This window comes from Marmota monax, unplaced genomic scaffold, assembly GCF_021218885.2.
Source record: "Marmota monax isolate L192 unplaced genomic scaffold, Marmota_monax_Labrador192_F-V1.1 WCK01_AAM20220418_F8-fsc00021, whole genome shotgun sequence".
Lineage (NCBI taxonomy): Eukaryota > Metazoa > Chordata > Mammalia > Rodentia > Sciuridae > Marmota > Marmota monax.
In genome coordinates this window covers 25683372-25701618 of record NW_026695228.1, presented here as the reverse complement: position 1 = coordinate 25701618, position 18247 = coordinate 25683372, and the positions used below count along the sequence as shown (strand labels likewise).

The window sequence follows — 18247 nt, the reverse complement described above, 5'->3', positions numbered from 1 at the left end:
AGCCTCGCGGCTGTCCTTGGCTCCCACGATTTTGATGGGCAAGGCAGCCCGGCAGGTCGAAATAATAAGCTTGCTTTAATTTGATTTTAATTGGAGTCAGTGGTCTTTTCTTGCGTCGTGGTCTAACAATACTGCTAGTTACCGGTGACTAGTCCTGCTTCCCCACATGTTGAAGTATAACATTAGAGAAGCAGCCAAGGCAAGCATATAAAGCAGGGTTTATTTAAAAGGGGGCAACCTAGATAAGGAGGAAAAGGCAGGAGAACAAAGGAAGCCTAGGACATCTAAAAAGGGCAGAACACCTCGCTTCTTTGGCCCCCTTCTCCCTCCAGGGAGAAATCTATGCTACCCCTTTTAAAACAAACCCTGCTTTGTATGCTTGCCTCTGCGTGCTTCTCTAATGTTCCAACTTCACCCTGTGGGGAAGCAGGACCAGTGGTACCAGTGGGTTGGCCAAAGGTGAGAAACAGGTGGGCTGAAGGGGGCAGGGCAGGATGGAGCAGCCTGGTTACCTTAGCAACAGGTTGGAGCAGGGGCAGGTGATCTAGATAGGGTGGAAGAGGGCTCTGAAGGCATTCAGTTCCTCAGGGTGCAGCCTCCAACTTCCCAGACTCACTCATGTTGGCCTCCTTGATCTGACCTGGCTCTCTGTAGCAGACCTGGCTGACCCTCTAGTTCTGTACTTGCTCCCCAGTGGGTGGCTCCTCAAGGGATCCCAACACCTGGAGGGGGACTAGGCCTGGGCTTTCCTGGGCACACCTCTGTCCCCGCGCTCCAGCAGCTGCGGGAAGATCCCAGCGTCCCGCCCTCGGGGTGAACAATTCCGCTTTAAGGTTAAAAGGGCCCGAGGGAAGAGGTCGGGCCAACAGACCCGGTGGGGGACCACTTAGCTAGGTGACCTCCCCTATTGTCAATCAGGCAAAGAGGGCGCCTCCGGGAAGGAGGGTGTGGCCACGCTACGCAAGGCGCCTTGGTGTCGCCGTGCGCTTCCGCCGCAGTCCACCGCGCGTGCCTCGCCGCCGCGGAGCGCTCGGGTGGCGGTGCGGAGGCGTGGGCGGCCCCGGCGGGCTGCGAGGGGAGGATGCCGCGACCGCCAGGCCGGGAGATGGTAAGTGTGGGGCCGGGCCCTGGGGCGGGGGACTGCCCGGCCGGGTCCGCGCTGGCGGCCGAGTCCGTCCTCTGTCCCTACGGCCGCAGGGCGGGGCGGGCAGCGGCGACCCTGTGTCCCTCCCGCCCCGCCCCTGCGCGCCCCTCCCTGGGCGGCTCCGCGACTGTGTGGCGCCCGCCAGGATCGCGGGGACCCTGACTCGCGTGTGCGGCTCGCGCGGGAGGAGCAGGGGCGGGGTCCGAGCCTCCTCTCTCCCCCGAGTGTCAGCTTCCCAGAGAGTGTTCCGAAGATGTGGGCAGCGCTGGCTCGGATTTAGTCTGCTGCCCTAACCTGGCTCTGTCTAGGGCTGACATTAAGTCCTTAAATTTCCAGATCCTTCCCCGCATTTCCAGATGTCGCCTTCCGATCCCCAACGCAATGCATCGTCTATCGCCGTTGATCCTCCGTGGTGCGTTTCAAACCCACGCAGCATTTTAATAACGTTTTTCCCCCCCACAGAGTTGTGGATTGCGCTTCTTCAAAAACTCATGTCTAGTTTGTGGACATGTCACATGAAAGGAGAGCAGAGAATAACCATCTGGAACCACTTGTACAGAATCCATGTGTCTCTGGTAGTATGTTTCCTGGACACAGCCATCCTAGGGGGATTCCTTTGGATTGAGGTGGCTCTTGGCAAAATCCTGGTGATGTGTCCTTTCAAGCATTCCCTGGCCTTGCAACCATGGACATATTTATTCTCTTATTTGAGTACCGGGTTTTTATTTTTGGTACTGGGGATTGAACACAGGGGCATTCGACCACTGAGCCACATCCCCAGCCCAATTTTTGGACTTTATTTTGAGACAGCGTCTCACTGAGTTGCTTAGCTTCTTGCTAAATTGCTGAGGCTGGGACTGAGGTTGTGGCTCAATGGTAGAGCGCTCACCTAGGCGTGCGAGGCTCTGGATTCAATCTTCAGCACCACATAAAAAAATAAATAAATAAATTGCCAAAGCTGTCTTTGAACTTGCAATCCTCCTGCCTCAGCCTCCCAAGCCCAGGGGTGCACCAGTCATTTTTAAATAGATGTAAAATGTATTCAGTAACTAAAGTTTAAGAGATAGTCTACAATATTCCAAAGAGACTAGAAAGGGAATATGAAAAATAAAATATTCCCTGGGCCCAGGATGTAACTCAGGCAGAGCACTTGCCTAATGTGCAAGGCCAGGGTTTAATGCCCAAAACTGGGGGCGGGGGGGGGGGGAGGAATACAATAAAGTAAAATATTCCAATATAACTTTGTATTTATTTAAAAAATTCTTGTTTCCATTTGTTTCGCCTCTTAGCATGTAAGTCCCTGAGATCTGTTATTTTATTTTATTCATATATTTATTGGGTCCTGGGGAACCTAGGGCCTCCCACATGCCAAGCAGGTATTCAGCTACACCCCCAGCCCCAACACCTAGCTGTGTTCAAGTATGATTGATAGTTTAGCAAACCATTTCTTGCTGTGGAAATCATTAACTTACATCTTCATTTTCTGAAAGTAATACTTGTGGGTTACAAAAGTGTCTTACATTTTTCTTGCTTTCTTTACATGTGAACACTAGATTTGAGTAATTTTACCAGATTCTTAAACATTTGTGTTTCTGTCATTTAAAGTTGTCAGTAGTGCAGGGGGCACAGTGGTGCATAGTTGTAATCACAGCAACTCCGGATACTGAGACAGGAGGATTGCAAATTCAAGGCCAGCCTCAACAATTTAGTGAGGCCCTAACCAATTTAGCAAGACCCTGTCTCAAAAATGTAAAAAAGGAGGGGCTGGGGATATAGAGTGCTTGCCTAGCATGCAGAAGGGCCTGGGTACAATCCCTAGCACCACCAAAAAAGAAAAAAAAAAATTCTTTTAAAGAAGTAGGGTTGTGGCTCAGTGGGGAAGTACCTCTGAGTTCAGTCCCCAGTACCAAAAATAAATAAATAAATAAATTGTCAGTAGTGGTTCAAAACTATGTGATCAGGGAGCAGAGGCCCCAAGGTCAGTTACTCCAAGCTAAAGCCAAACTTCCAGCTTAATGGAAGGCCAGTGTGTCTATTTGGGAGCCTCCCTATAAGTCTTAGCCTGTTCACAGCCCATCACACAAAGGAGCCCTTTGTGCTGAGAAAAGCGGCTGAACCCTGGAAAGCTGAGAATCCACAGGCCCATGCAGTTGGGGAGTGAGGGGAGGATGAAGCCCTCTCTCAGGTTTAGGGGTTTTTAAATTTTGTTTACTTTGAGATGGGGTCTTGGGCTGGGGATGTAGCTCAGTGGTAGAGCACTTACCTAGCATGCATAAGGCTCTGGTTCCGTCCCCAGTGCCCCTAAAAAAAAAAAGAAAAAGAAGAAAGATGAGACAGGGTGTCTCTTTGTTATGGAAGCCTGGCCTTGAACTCTTGGGCTCAAGCAATCTTCCTTCCTTAGCCTCCCAAGTGACTTGGACTATAGGCCTACAACCCAGTTTTGAGGGACCTTTGTTTGTTTCTGGACCCAGGGATTGAACTTAGGACCCAGGGGCACTCTTACCACTAAGCTACATCCCCAGCCCTTTTTATTATTTTTTTAAATTTTGAGACAGGGTCTTGCTAGGTTGCCCACACAGGCCTCCAACTTGCAATCCTCCTGCCTCAGCCTCTGGAATAGCTGGGATCACATGCATGTGCTGAGGATCAAACCCAATGCCTCACACTTGCTAGACAAGTGCTCTCTCACTGAGCTACAGACCCAGCACTGAGAAGTTCATTTTTAATTTTTAGTTAGGCTTTTTCTTTTCTTGTTTTTTTTTTTGTTTTGTTTTGTTTTGTTTTTGTTTCTGTTTTTTGCAGTGTTGGGGATCAACCTAAGGGACTTATTGCTCCGTACTCCCAGGCTCCTAAAGTCTTTGACACTTATAAATTGGTTTGACAAAATGGGGTCACTCCTGCCTTATGCCCTAGTTAATTAGTTATCATGGCCCCATGGAAGTTAAACAGGACCTTGAAAGATTAAGAATTATTATTGGGCTGGGATTGTAGCTCAGTGGTAGAGAGCTTGCCTAGCATGTGTGAGGCCTTGGGTTTGATCCTCAGCACCACATGAAGGTAAATAAATAAAATAAAATAAAGGTATTGTATCCATCTAAACTACCATATATATATATATATATATATATATATGTATATATATATATATATACATATATATATATATATAGAATTATTATTAAAAAATATTTCACCCCCACCAGGCACGGTGGCATACTTCTGTAATCCCAGCAGCTAGGGATGCTGAGACAGGAGGATTGTGAGTTCAAAGCTAGCCTCAGCAAATGAGAGGTGCTAAGTAACTCAGTGAGACCCTGTCTCTAAATAAAATACAGAATAGGGCTGGGGTTGTGGCTCCGTGGTCGAGTACACCTGAGTTCAATCTGCAGTATCAAAAAAAAAAAAAAAATCATGAAGAGGTGATTATTCCTACTGTTCCACTCTTCCTTTTCTTTTTGGTACTGGAAATTGAACACAGGGAGTGCTTTACTATGGAGCTACATCCCAGTAATTTTTACTTTTTTTATTTTGAAACAGGGTCTGAGTTGCTTAGGGGCCTTCTGCATTGCTGAGGCTGGCTTTGAACTTGCAATACTCCTGCCTCAGCTTCCCAGGCATTATAGGTGTGTGGCACTATACCCAGAATCTTTTTTAAAATTTTATTTTATTGGTTGGTTCTTCTTAGTTATACATGATTAGTCCTTTTTTTTTTTTTTTTTTGGTACCGGGGAATGAACTCAGGGGCACTTAGCCACTGAGCCACATCCCCAGCCCTATTTTGTATTTCATTTAGAGACAGGGTCTCACTGAGTTGCTTAGGGTCTTGCTAAGTTGCTGAGGCTGGCCTTGAACTCTCAGCCTCCCGAGCCGTTGTGCACCACCACGCTCCGCTTCGATGAGTCCATTTTGATAAAATTATACAAGCATAGAATATATCTTATTCTAATTAGGACCCCTTTCTTCTGGGTAGCACTATGGTGGAGTTCACTTAGGTAATTTCATATACAGGAAAATTATGTATTTTTTTATTCTACTGTCTTTCTATTCCTGTCCCCCCTCCTTCCTTCCCTTCTCCTTTGTCTGATCTACTGAACTCCCCCCCCCACCTTAGCTTCCATATATCAGTGAAAGCATTCGACCTTGGTTTTTTGTGATGGGCTTGTTTCACTTAGCATGATATTCTCTGCGCCCAGCATCTTGATTAAATTCCTGTAATTATCTGGTGTCCGGAGGGCTGCTCACTCCACGACTCCTGGGAAGACACTGTTGGGCCTCTCAGCTCCCACGGCACCCTCTGGGTTCTTTCCATGCTTCTGCGGCAGCACAGGCTTTTACAGACGTGGTCTAAGCCGCTGTATGCTGTGGCACGTGGGCTCTTCTGGAATGAGCAGCTTCCACAAAAGGCCGGAGGCTGGGAGTAGCCTTCAGACAGGTGCACGGTGTGTTCAGACGCCTTCCCTAGAGAAGCACCGGAGGGTAGACTCCTGAGGGGAGAAGCTGCCGTGCTGGGGTGGAACCCAGGGCCTCGTGAACGCTGGGCGGCCACTCCACCACGGAGCTACCTGTAGTTATGTTTAACAAGGTCTCAGTAGTTTCTTTGCCTCCGTATGTTTTGAACGTGCTACTACCTGAGCCCTAGGCCACTCACTCATCGGTGCTCATGGTTATGCTGTTGGGGTTTTATGTTTATTTTGTGCTTCGTGAAAAGTGCTACTCTTATTTTTATTTTAGTCTCCCAGCGCAAATGCACAGCAAATTCTCTGGAAAAAAAAAAAACTGTTGGATTATGGTCAAGTTGAAATCTATAGGAAAAGGGAAATGTATCAATTGACTCTTTCTCCTTTTCTACATGAGTTCTCTTACAACCATCAACTCAGCAACTCAGGAGGCTGAGGCAGGAGGATCGCAAGTTCAAAGCCAGTCTCAGCAACTTAGCAAGACCCTTTCGCAAAATAAAAAATAAAAAGGGCTGGGGCCAGGGTTGTGGCTCAGCGGCGGAGCACTCACCTAGAACATGCGAGGGCCTGTGTTCGATCCTCAGCACTACGTAAAAATAAATAAATTAAGTAAAGGGGGCTGGGGATGTGGCTCAAGCGGTAGCGCGCTCGCCTGGCATGTGTGCAGCCCGGGTTCGATCCTCAGCACCACATGCAAACAAAGATGTTGTGTCCACCGAAAACTGAAAAATAAATATTAAAAAAAAAGAAAAGAAATGAGATGAGGGCTCGGGTTGTGGCTCAGTGGTAGAGCGCTCGCCTAGCACGAGCGGGACCCGGGTTCGATTCTCAGCACCACATAAGAATAAAGGCATTGTATTGTGTCCATTTATACCTAAAAATAAATAAGTAAATATTTTTTAAAAAGAAATGAGATGAAAAAATTTCTCACACATACAAAAGAAATCGATGAAAAGGGTTTCTCATTTTTCCAAGTTTCCCCCTCCCATTTTTGTACTAGGTGTTGAACCCAGAGGCACTCAACCACTGAGCCACATGTCCAGCCCTTTTTGTCTTTTATATTGAGACAGCGTCTCCCTAAGTTGCTGAGGCTGGCCTTGAACTTGGAATCTCCGGCCTAAGTCTCTTGAGTCACTGGGATGACAGGCATGCACCACCACTCCCAGCTTCTTTCAAGCTCAACTAGACATTTCCATTAGGAACCTGTAGGACTTGGCAGTGACCATAATAAAATGTAGCTGTAAGTCCATTGTTCCAGGCCTCTTGACTTACAGAAGTGTGGACAGAGACAAACTGATGACCAAGGCAAAATAAATAAATAAATAAATAAATGTTTTGAATTGTGTGTGAATTTAGGAATTTGAGTACAGGCCTCCAGCCCTGGAAATCTCACTCCTTATCTGTGCATGTGTGTGGGATGTTGTAGGACTCGGTGGTCTTTGAGGACGTGTCTGTGAACTTCACCCAGGAGGAGTGGGCTCTGCTGGATCCTTCGCAGAAGAAACTCTACAGAGATGTGATGCAGGAAACCTTCAGGAACCTGGCCTCTGTCGGTAAGGGTGACATCATCCTTTCTCTTGGTTAGGAGTTAAAAACAACCCATCTGGTCCTGTGATCCTTATTTGGCGCCTTTGCTGTGGTTTCCATACTTAGGGACTCTTTGGGGATGGGCTTAATGGGAAGGTCATGCCTGGGTGGGCAGGTGCTGATTTTCAAAATGGGCTCATAACGAGCTGATTTACAGTCTGATTAGTGAGTGCCTTTGCTCAATCTTGTAAAAAAAAAAAAAAAAAAATTCAGGCATTTTATCAGACAAGGTCCTATTAAGAGCTCTATGATGAATGTAAGGAGAGGTCCCATCAATGGGAGCAGCCATGGGAGAGTCTGACCCAAAAGGTCCCAGGGAGGTGACTGCTGCTGCTCCCAGGGGTGTTTCTCGATGCTCCCCCGGAGCTCAGCTGTTTTTCCTGGGATTATTCAGATTTGTTGGTGGAGTAACAGCATTCCTCTCCTAAAAAGACCCAAGCGCCTCCCTTCCCTGCCGTTAGTAAGTCAGTGGCTCTCCTATTTTGGAGACCTACGTTGGCTGAGGAGGTCCCTTGGATTTGAAGAGACCCCAGGGAGTCTGCCACCTGCTCAAAGTCCTCCTTCAGTTCTTGGGAGAGTTTACAGTAAAGACAGTGGCTGTACCAATTCCTGCTACCCCGTGCCAGTGCTGCCAATATGCCCGATCCAATGAGGACTGGCGCGACGATTGGTCTTATGCATCTGGGACATTGAAGTGGAGTCCAGGAGCGGGAGGAGAGGGTCAGTTCAACCTCCCCCTCAGAGTATCTGGTTATATGGAGCGTGAGGAGGACAGGGAGACAGAAGGTGGGAATAGGGGGTGTGAGGCAGCGAAGAATGGGACATCTGCAGAGGAAGAAGGTGCCAGGCTGGCTCTGAGGTGACATTGTCAGTTGTGTTGCCCAGGGAACCCTTAGGTGGCATGGTGGATAGAGACATAGGGTGGGGGAGGGTGCCCAAAGTAGGAGACATGGGAATAAAGCAGTTCAGGGGAATTACTTGAGGAGTGGTGAAGAGAGAGGTTGGATTGGAGGTCCACGGAGAGGGACAGGGTTTGCTGTCCGTGAGCCATGGGACGCAGAGCCCGCCATCTGAAGTATAGGAGGGTTAGAATTGTCGAGGAGTTGTAAGGTTGTGTTGAGAAACGTGAGCAGGTGTGGGCTACTCGGGGCCAAAGAAAGAAGCAATGTGGTGTCTGTAAGGGGAACGGATTGGCAAGAAGAGGAGAGAGAGAGATCTGTGGCCACCGGGGTAGATTCCATATTGGGGAAATGAAAGGTGAAGGAGGCTTGAAATTTTGAGAGATTTCTTCCCATTAAGGGAGTGGGGCGATGAGGTTCAATTAAAAAGGAATGTCTGGGTGTGGTGGCTCACGCCTGTAATCCCAGCAGCTAGGGAGGCTAAGGCAGGAAGACCTGAAGGCTGAGGCAGGAGGATAGTGAGTTCAAAGCCAGCCTCAGCAATTTAGCGAAGCACTAAGCAACTCCGTGAGACCCTGTCCCTCAATAAGATACAAAATAAGGCTGGGGATGTGGCTCAGTGGTCGATTGCCCCCGAGTTCAATCCTCAGTGGCACCCCCCCAAAAAAATACAGTCAAAAGGACTGGGCAGGAGGCGTCCCCTCAGTGCTGCATGTTGGAGGAGTTGTCCTGCGTGGGTTGACGATAGAGGTTTGAAACACTGAGTTGGTCCCCCAAAATTGGGGCAAAGTTGAGAAAGTTTCTCACGTATCAATGAGGAAAGAGATTGGCCTACTTTCAACAGTGGCAGTTACCCTAGGCTCCTGGTGGGTGATGGTGGGTGACGGTCATTGGGGCGGAGAGTCCTGGGCACCTTCAGTCTTGAGAGGCCAGCCCTATGAGGTTAGTTAGGGAGAATGAAGAGGGAGGATTTGGCCCCTCACCTCACTGTTGGAAGGATGGTCGACTCCCCAGTGTCTGTCCCTTTTGAGTTTAGGGCAAGGGCCAGATGGTGGTTGGAGATTAGGGCACACATGGGCACAGTGTCCTTCCCAGACAAGGTCCAGGAGGTGCCCTGTAGTGTCCTTTGTTGGAAACTACACCCTTGGGTTCGTCTTGCGGGGCCTGTGCCAGAAGTTGAAATTTGGCTTTATCTCTTTTTATCTATTTTTTGTTGCTCTTCTCTATAATTAAAACCTTAAAGGCAGCGTTAAGAATGGTTGATTGGGGGCTGGGGTGGTGGCTCAGTGGCAGAGCGCTTCCCTCACATATATGAGGCACTGGGGTTGATCCTCGGTACCACATAAAAATAAATAAACAAAGATTTAAAAATACCATATGCTGGTAGCTTATAAGGAATAAAAATTAGGAAAAAAAAAGAATGGTTAATTGGGGCATTTGGGGGCCTTCCTCTCTCTAACCTGTTAATTTTTTTTGAATGGGGCAGATTGGGAAATAAAATGAGTCACTGGGGTGATAGCACCACTTGGGGATTATGGGTCTACTTTAGTGTAGTGTTGAAGAGCTTCTGTAGGGTGGGAGAGAAATTGGGCTGGATTCTCACTAGGTTCTTGAGTAATTTCTTAAGCTTATTAAAATTATCTGCATGCGCTTGGGTGGGGGCTCAAATCCTCTGCCTCTCCTCCAGGAGGGGGTAGAAGAGAGGATGATATTGATGTCATGCCATATCAGATCATAGGACTACATACTGGAATTCTTTAGTGTAGAAATCCGGGGTCTATACGACAGGAACCTAGATGTTTCTCAGTGAGCGAACAATGCTCTGGGCTCCAGCTACCTCCCGTAGTGACGGGAGGGGGGCTGCTGAGGCCGAAGGTGGGGCCCAGGAAAGCAGGTATGAGGAGGGGAGAAAGAAGAAGGAGAGGCCCGAGTAGGAGGTGTGGTGTTGAGATCCAGAGAAAGGGAAGGGAGATGAAGGACGAGTGGGACAGGGAAGACGGGTCCAGTGGGTGCTGAAGGTGTGGCTGGGGAAGGCAATAGAGAAGCACAGGGTGGAGGTAGAGGAAGGGAAGAGTGATCCTGTGGGTCAAAAGAGGGAAAATTACAGCCAGGTGTGGTGGCTCACGCCTGTAATCCCAGCATCCTGGGAGGCTGAGGCAGGAGGATCGCGAGTTCAAAGCCACCCTCAGCAACAGTGAGGCACGAAGCACTCAGTGAGACCCTGTCTCTAAATAAAATACAAAACAGGGCTGGGGATGTGGCTCAGTGCCCTGAATTCAATCGCCAGTACCCCCCGCACACCCCGCTCAAAAAAAAAATCGCTAGGTTTGGGAGGGGAAAGGGTTAAGGGAGAGAGAGCAAGGAGGACCTATGCAGGGAGCAGGACTGACCCAGAGAGGGGTGAAAGAGAAGGGAATCTCTGTCCACTTGCCCCCGCGGTGACAGAAGTTGCATAAGTCCTGTATACGGTGGGATTGAAAGTCCCATTCTCAGCCAAGAGGAGTCATTATCTAACTTATATTGGGGCCAGATTGTGTTACAATACAAAACGAGACCAAAGGTTTTTGAGGAGACAGGTGGGAGTTGCAGGGAATTTTGGGTTGGGCAGATCCCATGGCTGAGAGTTCTCAGGAGCCCGAGAAAGGAAACAGAGGAGGAAGGGGTGTCCCCACAACCTCTCTGATTTCCCACATAGAAGCAGACCATTGGTGAGGGTCGTCAGGGTCCTTGACAGGCCTGTGGAAGAAGCCAAGGGAGACCCTGACTCAGCACTGGGAGGGGAAGAGAGAAGGAGGGAGAGGGAGGGCATGCTCAGGGGCACCCTAGAGAGGTTCCGAGAACTCAAGGCCAGTAGAGAGGGAATGCTGTCAAGAGTCAAGTTCTGTGATGGGCCAGAAGCCAGAAGGCAAGAGGCAGAAACGCCCTGGGGTGGATACTGGCCAGGCAGGAGGGGGCATGGTCAAGGTAGCTCAGATCCCATGATGGGAGAGCCAGCAGGCAATGACCGTGGACCCCTCCTGGGTTTCAGCACCAGAACCTCAGGGTGGCTGGCACAGATATCCACAAGGGACACAGCTCTGAGTTCAAGCAAAGGTTTATTGACAGAGAATATCGGCCAGGCTGCCCTTCTGCCAGGCGCAGCAGCCTGCTGGGAAAACTTGCTAACTGTAGTCAACTACGATGGGGAGGTTACACATAACCCTCTGGTCCTGTGATTGTTATGTGACGCTGTGGTTAGGGAGTCTTTGGGGACGGGCCTAATGGGAAGGTCATGCCTGGGTGAGCAGGTGCTGAGTTTCAAAGTGGAGTTACTTTGGCTTAGGGACCTAACATTTGCTATAATTACTGATAACTTAGAACGATTTTTCTGGATCCATATTTTAGGAAATACATGGGAAGACTGGAAGATCAAAGATGAGTTCAAAATCCCAGGGAGAAATCTAAGGTGAGTTGTACATACCAGAGAAAGAACCCCAGTAGGTATGATACTTTAGTATGATTTTTTTTTTAAAAGCAAGCAAACAAATTCAGCCTCAAATTGATTTTTTTCTTAGACATTTTCTTTCTTTCTTTCTTTTATTTTGTATTTGGACACAATATTTTTATTTTATTTATTTTTATGTGTGCTGAGGGTCGAACCCAGGGCCTTGCACGTGCTAAGCAAGTGCTCTACCGCTGAGCTACAATCCCGGCCCTTTTCTTAGATGTTTTCACCATGTAGTGCTGGGCATTTAAGTCAGGGACTCTCTACCACAAAGCTACATCCCAGACCTTTTGTTGTTGTTGTTTTGTTTTTGTGTGGTACTGAGCTACTCTGTCACTGAGCTAAATCTCCCTTAACCCCTAGCTCTTATTATTTCTTATTTTGAGACAAGATCTCGCTAAGTTGCCCAGGCTGACCTCAGACTTGCCAAGACTAGCCTTAAACTTGTGATCCTTCTGCCTCAGCCCGTGGAGTAGCTGGGATCACAGGCGTGTGTCATTGTGCCCAGCCCCACTTTTTTATTTTGAGACAGGGTCTCACTAAGTTGCCCAGGCTGTCCTTGAACTTGAGACCCTCCTACCTCAGCTTCCCAGGAAGCTGGGATTACAGGTATGTAACTCTGTACCTAGCCCAAAAATGTTTTCTTAAATGACATGGATGGTTAATGTTTGAAAAATATCTTACTTGGAAATAGTGTTAAGAAACCATGTATATGAATATTGCTGTTTTGATAATAGCTGTAGAGAAGCTTATTGCAGAGAATTGAGTATATTCACTTTGTGTGCGTGTGTGTGTGTATGTCTGGAAATCAGACTCAGGGCCTTACATATTCCAGTCAAGCATTCTACCACTGAGCCACATCCTCAGTCCGTTGTCTACCCACTTTCAAACAGTTCAGACAGGACTCGGGGGGTGTAGCTCAGAGAGAGTGCCTGCCTAAAATGCACGAGGTCCAAGTTTCAATCCCATCACTTGAAAAAGTTCAGATTGCCGGGCGCAGTGGCACATGCCTGTAACCCCAGCCACTTGGGAGGCTGAGACAGGAGAATTACGAGTTCAAAGCCAGCCTTAGCAAAAACAAGGCACTGAGCAACTCTGTGAGACCCTGTCTCTAAATAAAATACAAAATAGGGCTGGGGATGCGGCTCAGTAGTTGAGTGCCCCTGAGTTCAATCCCCAGTGCCAAAAAAAAAAAAAGTTCAGACAGGGCAGAAAAACTACAGGTGTTTCTGGAAATAATAAAAATGTAATTCTAATGTAAAATAATGATGAGCAGTCATTATTAATGTGCTTCTAATGTTTCTCAGAAGTCATATGGTGCAGAGACTCTGTGAAAGTAAAGGTGGTCAGTCTGGAGAAACTGTCAGCCAGATTCCAAATGTCAGCGTGACCAAGAAAACTTCTGGAGTAAAACCGTATGAATGTAACGTGTGTGGAAAAGTCTTCATGCTTCATTCATCCCTTACGAGGCACATCAGATCTCACCCTGGACACGAATTCTATGGATGTAAGTATGGAGACAAGCCTTACAAATGCAAAGAGTGTGGGATCACCTTCAGTTATCTCAAATCCTTTCAAAGACATGAAAGGACCCACACTGGAGAAAACCCCTATAAGTGTAAACAGTGTGGAAAAACCTTTATATATCACCAGCCCTTTCAGACACATGAACGGACACATTTTGGAGAGAAACCCTATCAGTGTAAGCACTGTGGCAAAACTCTCAGATCTCCTAGTTCTCTTCGAATTCATGAAAGGATTCACACTGGGGAGAAGCCCTATGAATGTAAGAAATGCGGGAAGGCCTTCAGCTGTCCCAGTTCTATTCAAATACATGAAAGGACCCACACTGGGGAGAAACCCTACAAGTGTAAGGAATGCGGGAAAGCCTTCATTTCCCGAACAACCGTTCAAACACACATGATAACACACAATGGCAACAGACCTTACAAATGTAAGGAATGTGGGAAGGCATTCATTCGTCCCAGTTTTTTACGAGTACATGAAAGAATCCACACCGGGGAGAAACCCTACAAGTGTCAACAATGTGGGAAAGCCTTCAGATGTTCCACTTCCGTTCAGATTCATGAAAGAACTCACACTGGGGAAAAACCCTACAAGTGTAAGGAATGTGGGAAAGCCTTCAGTGCGCGCCCAGCCTTTCGAGTACACATGAGGGTGCACACTGGTGAGAAACCCTATAAATGCAAAGAATGTGGGAAAGCCTTCAGTCGCCTCAGTTACTGTCGGATACACGAAAGGACTCACACTGGAGAAAAACCCTATGAATGTAAAACGTGTAGAAAAACCTTCAATTATCCTCTAGATTTGCAGATCCACGAACGAAATCACACTGGAGAAAAACCCTTCGAATGTAAAGAATGTGCCAAAGCTTTCATTTCTCTCGAAAACTTTCGAAGACACACGATAACGCACACTGGCGATGGACCTTACAAGTGCAGGGAATGTGGGAAGGCGTTCATCTTTCTCAGTGCGTTTCGGACGCACGAGAGAACCCACACTGGAGAGAAGCCTTATGAGTGTAAGCAATGTGGAAAAGCCTTCAGTTGTTCTAGTTACGTTCAGATACACGAGAGAACTCACACAGGAGAGAGGCCCTATGAATGCAAGCAGTGTGGGAAAGCCTTCATTTATCCCACAAGCTTTCAAGGGCACATGCGCATGCACACTGGAGAGAAACCCTATAAGTGTGAAGAATGTGGCAAAGCCTTTAGTCTTCGCAGTTCCTTTCAAAGACACGAAAGAACTCACGGTGGAGAGAAACTTTTTGCATGTAAGCAATGTGGAAGAGCTTTTGCTTTGTCCACATCCTTGAACAAACACGTGAGGGTGCACCATAGATAGAAGCCCAGTGAACATGACTTGGGGAACGTCCACGATTCCAACAGATACCTTTCAGTCATGAAATTCCCACTGTGGAACTGTCCTGTGAATGAAAGTGATCGAGGAAGCTAGATGCAAGGTCATTCGTGTTGATGGGTCAGAAAATGCAAAATGTGTAACCATGAGTCAGAATATTTTTAAACCAGCTGTGGTGGCACACATCCGTAATCTTGGTCGAACTGAGTCAGTGTAATAAGGAAGTCCCCTTTGCTTTAACCTTACAAATAAGTCCTCTGATGCTCACCCATCAGTCGTTGTATCTTTTCCTGCTCTTGCTTCCTTGTTTCCATCTTACAAAATGCAGTGGTCTGGGCTGAGGCTGTGGCTCAGCGGTAGAGCGCTTGCCTAGCACGTGTGAGGCACTGGGTTCGATCCTCAGCACCACGTAACAAATAAAATAAAGGTATTGTGTCCATCTACAACTAAAAAAATTTTTTTTTTCAAATATCCACTGGTCAGCCACTGTTGCCTGGCAATGAAAGACAATTCAATTTAAAACGTGTTGTGATTTGTGTGTGTGTTGGTGCTGCAGATCCAACCCAGGCCCTTGAGCATGCTGGGCAAGTGCTGTACCACTGAGCTACAACAGCTCTTGACTTTTTTTTTTTTAATATTTATTTTTTAGTTGTAGGTGGACACACAATATCTTTATTTCATTTTTGTGTGGTGCTGAGGATCAAATCCAGTGCCTCACACAAGCTAGGCAAGCTCTCTACCACTGAGCCACAACCCCAGTCCTTGACTTTGTCTTTGGCAATAGGAAATAAATACTCAGTCTTTGTCTCAGGTTCCTGGCACAGAGTTCCCAGGGGTATTAGAAGCACCTTTTTTATTCATGACAATTTCTTTTAAACCATATTTGAGGGCTGGGGTTGTGGCTCAGTGGTAGAGCGCTCGCATTGCATGTGTGAGACCCTGGGTTCGATCCCCAGCACCACATAAATGCGTGAAATAAAGGTATTGTGTCCAATTACAACTAAAAAATAAATATTAAAAAAAACATACTTGAAGGCTGGGAATATAGTTCGGTGGTAAAGCTGCCCCTGGGTTCTAACCCCAGTACCAAAGGAAGTAAAGAGAGCAGGGTTGGGGACACAGACTGGCACATAAAGAGCACCACGTGAAGATGAAGGAGAGACCAGTTTCATGCTGCTACAAGCCAAGGAATACCAAAGGTGACTAGATAACCACCATACAATAGGTGAAAGGTAAAAAAGGGATTCTCCTGACAGGTCCCGGGAGGGAACCAACCCTTCCCATACCCTGAGCTTGGACTTCTGGGTTCCAGAAAGGTAAGATGATAAATTTCTATTGTTTGAAAACTACTAAGAGCTGGGCACAGTGGTGCACACCTGTAATCCCAGCAACTCAAGAGGCTGAGGCAGGAGGATCACAAGTTTGAGGCCTTAAGCAACTTAGTAAGACCCTATCTCTAAATTTAAAAAAAAAAAAAGGTTTGGGGATGTAGTGCAGTGGTAAGTGCTTCCGGGTTCAATCCCCAGTACCAAAAAAAGAAAAAAATAAGAGCTAAAAAACAGTAGCCCAAACCTGCAATCCCAGTGCTTTGCAAAGTTAAGGCAGGAGGATCACAAGATTGAGGCCAAGTAAGATCTTCTCAAAGTAGAAAGGAAGCCGGGTGGAGTAGAGAACATCTATTATATTCAGCACCTCTGGAGACCACAAGGAGGATCCCAAGTCTGAGGCCAGCCTGGGCAACTTGGTGACACTCCGTTTCACAATAGAAATGTGTGAGGCTGAGTCCATCCTCAGTGTTGTCAAAAAGAAAAAAACAATTCTGGGATGTTCTTAATTAAGTTACAGGCCAGAGAATGGAGGAAGGAAAGAGACAACTTTAACTCACAGTTTCAAGCTAAAGAAAATGGAAAGAAAGAACCAGCAGAGTACTGAGCACAGTAGCACCTACCTATAGTTCCAGTGGCTGGGGAGGCTGAGGCAGGGGATCACAAGTTCAAAACCAGCATCAGCAATTTAGTGAAGCCCTAAGTAACTTAGTTAGACCCTGTCCCAAAATAAAAAGGAAAAGGACTGCGGATGTAGCTCAGTAGTTAAGCGCCCTGGGTTCAATCCCTGGCCCACCCCCCCAAAAAAAAGAAAAAGTTATGGGAGGCACACCTAAAACCCCAACCCCATGCAGAGTGACAGCTAGACTAGGGATCCCTCCTTGCATCTCTTGGGAGGGATGACTGTCTAATCTTTAGAAGGTGACTGTCTTAATCCATTCTAGCTGCTATATCAAAACACCTTAGATTGGGTAGTTTCTAAGTGACAGGAAGGCATTGCTCACAGTTCTAGAGGTTGGGAAGTCAATGGTTAAGGTGCCAGCAGATTCAGTGTCTGGTGAAGATTCCTCTCTGCTTCATGGTCCCCGAAGTGGCCACCAAAGGTGGAAGGTGCTGAGAGAATGAGGAAAAGGCAGACTGGCCAGACTCAGTGCCACACACCTGTAACCCCAGCTACTCGGCAGGGAAATCTGAAGTTCAAAGCACCTGGATAACTTGGTGAGACCCTGTCTCAAAATAAAATGTGGGGCTGGGGCTGGAGCTCAGTGGTTGAGCACTTGCCTAGCACTTGTGAGGCACTGGGTTCGATCTTTAGCACCATATTTAACAACAACAACAACAAAAATAGATGTTATGTCCATCTACAACTAAAAAGTGGTTTTTTTGTTTTTTTTTTTAAAGAGAGTGTGAGAGAGAATTTTTCAAAATATTTATTTTTAGTTTTCGGTGGACACAACATCTTTGTTTGTATGTGGTGCTGAGGATCGAACCCAGGCCGCACGCATGCCAGGCGAGCGCGCTACCGCTTGAGCCACATCCCAGCCCCTAAAAAGTGTTCTAAAAAAAAATGTAAAAGGGGTTGGGGGTGCAGGGCTCAGTAGTAAGGTGCTTGCCTAGCATGTGTGAGGCCCTGGATTCAATCCCCAATATCATAAAAGGGAAAAAGAAAAAATTGTTTGGGGGTCTACCTTCAGTACCAGACCTGACATGGGAGATGAGTACAGGGATCCTCCTTGGACTGTACTAGCTGACCTGACCTGGCCTTTCCTGAAGAGAGAGAATTAGAAAAAAAGTGACCTGAACCCCTCTGAAGCCATGGCAGAATGCAACCCACCCTCACATCTTGAGCTGGCCTCTGCCAAACAGGCCCAGTGGAGGGGTATTGGGAACATTACAAAGCCAAAATGGTCCTTCCCTCCCCTGCTTCTGTGTCCACCCTGGGCCAGACCCTGTCATTGGAGGAGAACTAAGGAACATTTGCAGCCGGTGCTTGAAAAGACTGGTCTCTATGCAGGACCATGGCCCAGTGGTCCTTCTAGAGGGAGATGACTTCCAGCAACTAGGAATTTCACACAGGAATCTCATCCTCCTCCCTCATCTCTTGGGCCGCAGGAGGGTGACTTTACAAGTGGCTGAGTGGCATATCCAAACACAGGTCTTCACATGACCTGCAGATAGCTCATGAAGGCCAGAGGGGACATCCAGGCCTATCAGTGGATTAGTGGATTTGCCCAAGGGTGGGGCAACTGGAGGGCAAGTCACTTTGTTTCAGCTGGGGGGTGAGGGGGACACTTAATCCGGGCATCTTCCTGTGTTTCAGAACCAGAACTCTTGAGAGCACCAGAATATTTGCCTGTCTGCATCCAGCTACGTGTCAGGGCCTTAACTTAGGACTAGCCTCTAGTTCCATCACCTGTTCTATGTCCTCCCAGATTCCTTGCTCTGAAGATCCAGCTCCCCCGAGACCAGTC

General features: G+C 47.4%; 1 protein-coding gene across 1 annotated transcript; it reads left to right on the top strand.

Annotated features, from left to right (window-relative positions):
• Positions 1-1011: 1011 nt before the first annotated feature.
• On the top strand, positions 1012-15485 carry LOC124088220 (zinc finger protein 791-like). Its single transcript, XM_046437763.2, has 4 exons — positions 1012-1108; positions 7028-7154; positions 11472-11532; positions 12879-15485. Exons 1-4 carry the CDS (start codon positions 1082-1084, stop codon positions 14434-14436), a joined length of 1773 nt encoding a protein of 590 aa, XP_046293719.1. The 5' UTR covers positions 1012-1081; the 3' UTR covers positions 14437-15485.
• Positions 15486-18247: the final 2762 nt, after the last annotated feature.

What these genes read in the sequence shown, in the direction of transcription:
- LOC124088220 (XM_046437763.2), top strand. Translation starts at nt 1,082, where the DNA reads ATGCCGCGACCGCCAGGCCGGGAGATG. An exon ending in CAGGAACCTGGCCTCTGTCG is followed by an intron (nt 7,155 to 11,471) that starts GTAAGGGTGACA and finishes TCCATATTTTAG; the next exon opens with GAAATACATGGGAAGACTGG. An exon ending in ATCCCAGGGAGAAATCTAAG is followed by an intron (nt 11,533 to 12,878) that starts GTGAGTTGTACA and finishes AATGTTTCTCAG; the next exon opens with AAGTCATATGGTGCAGAGAC.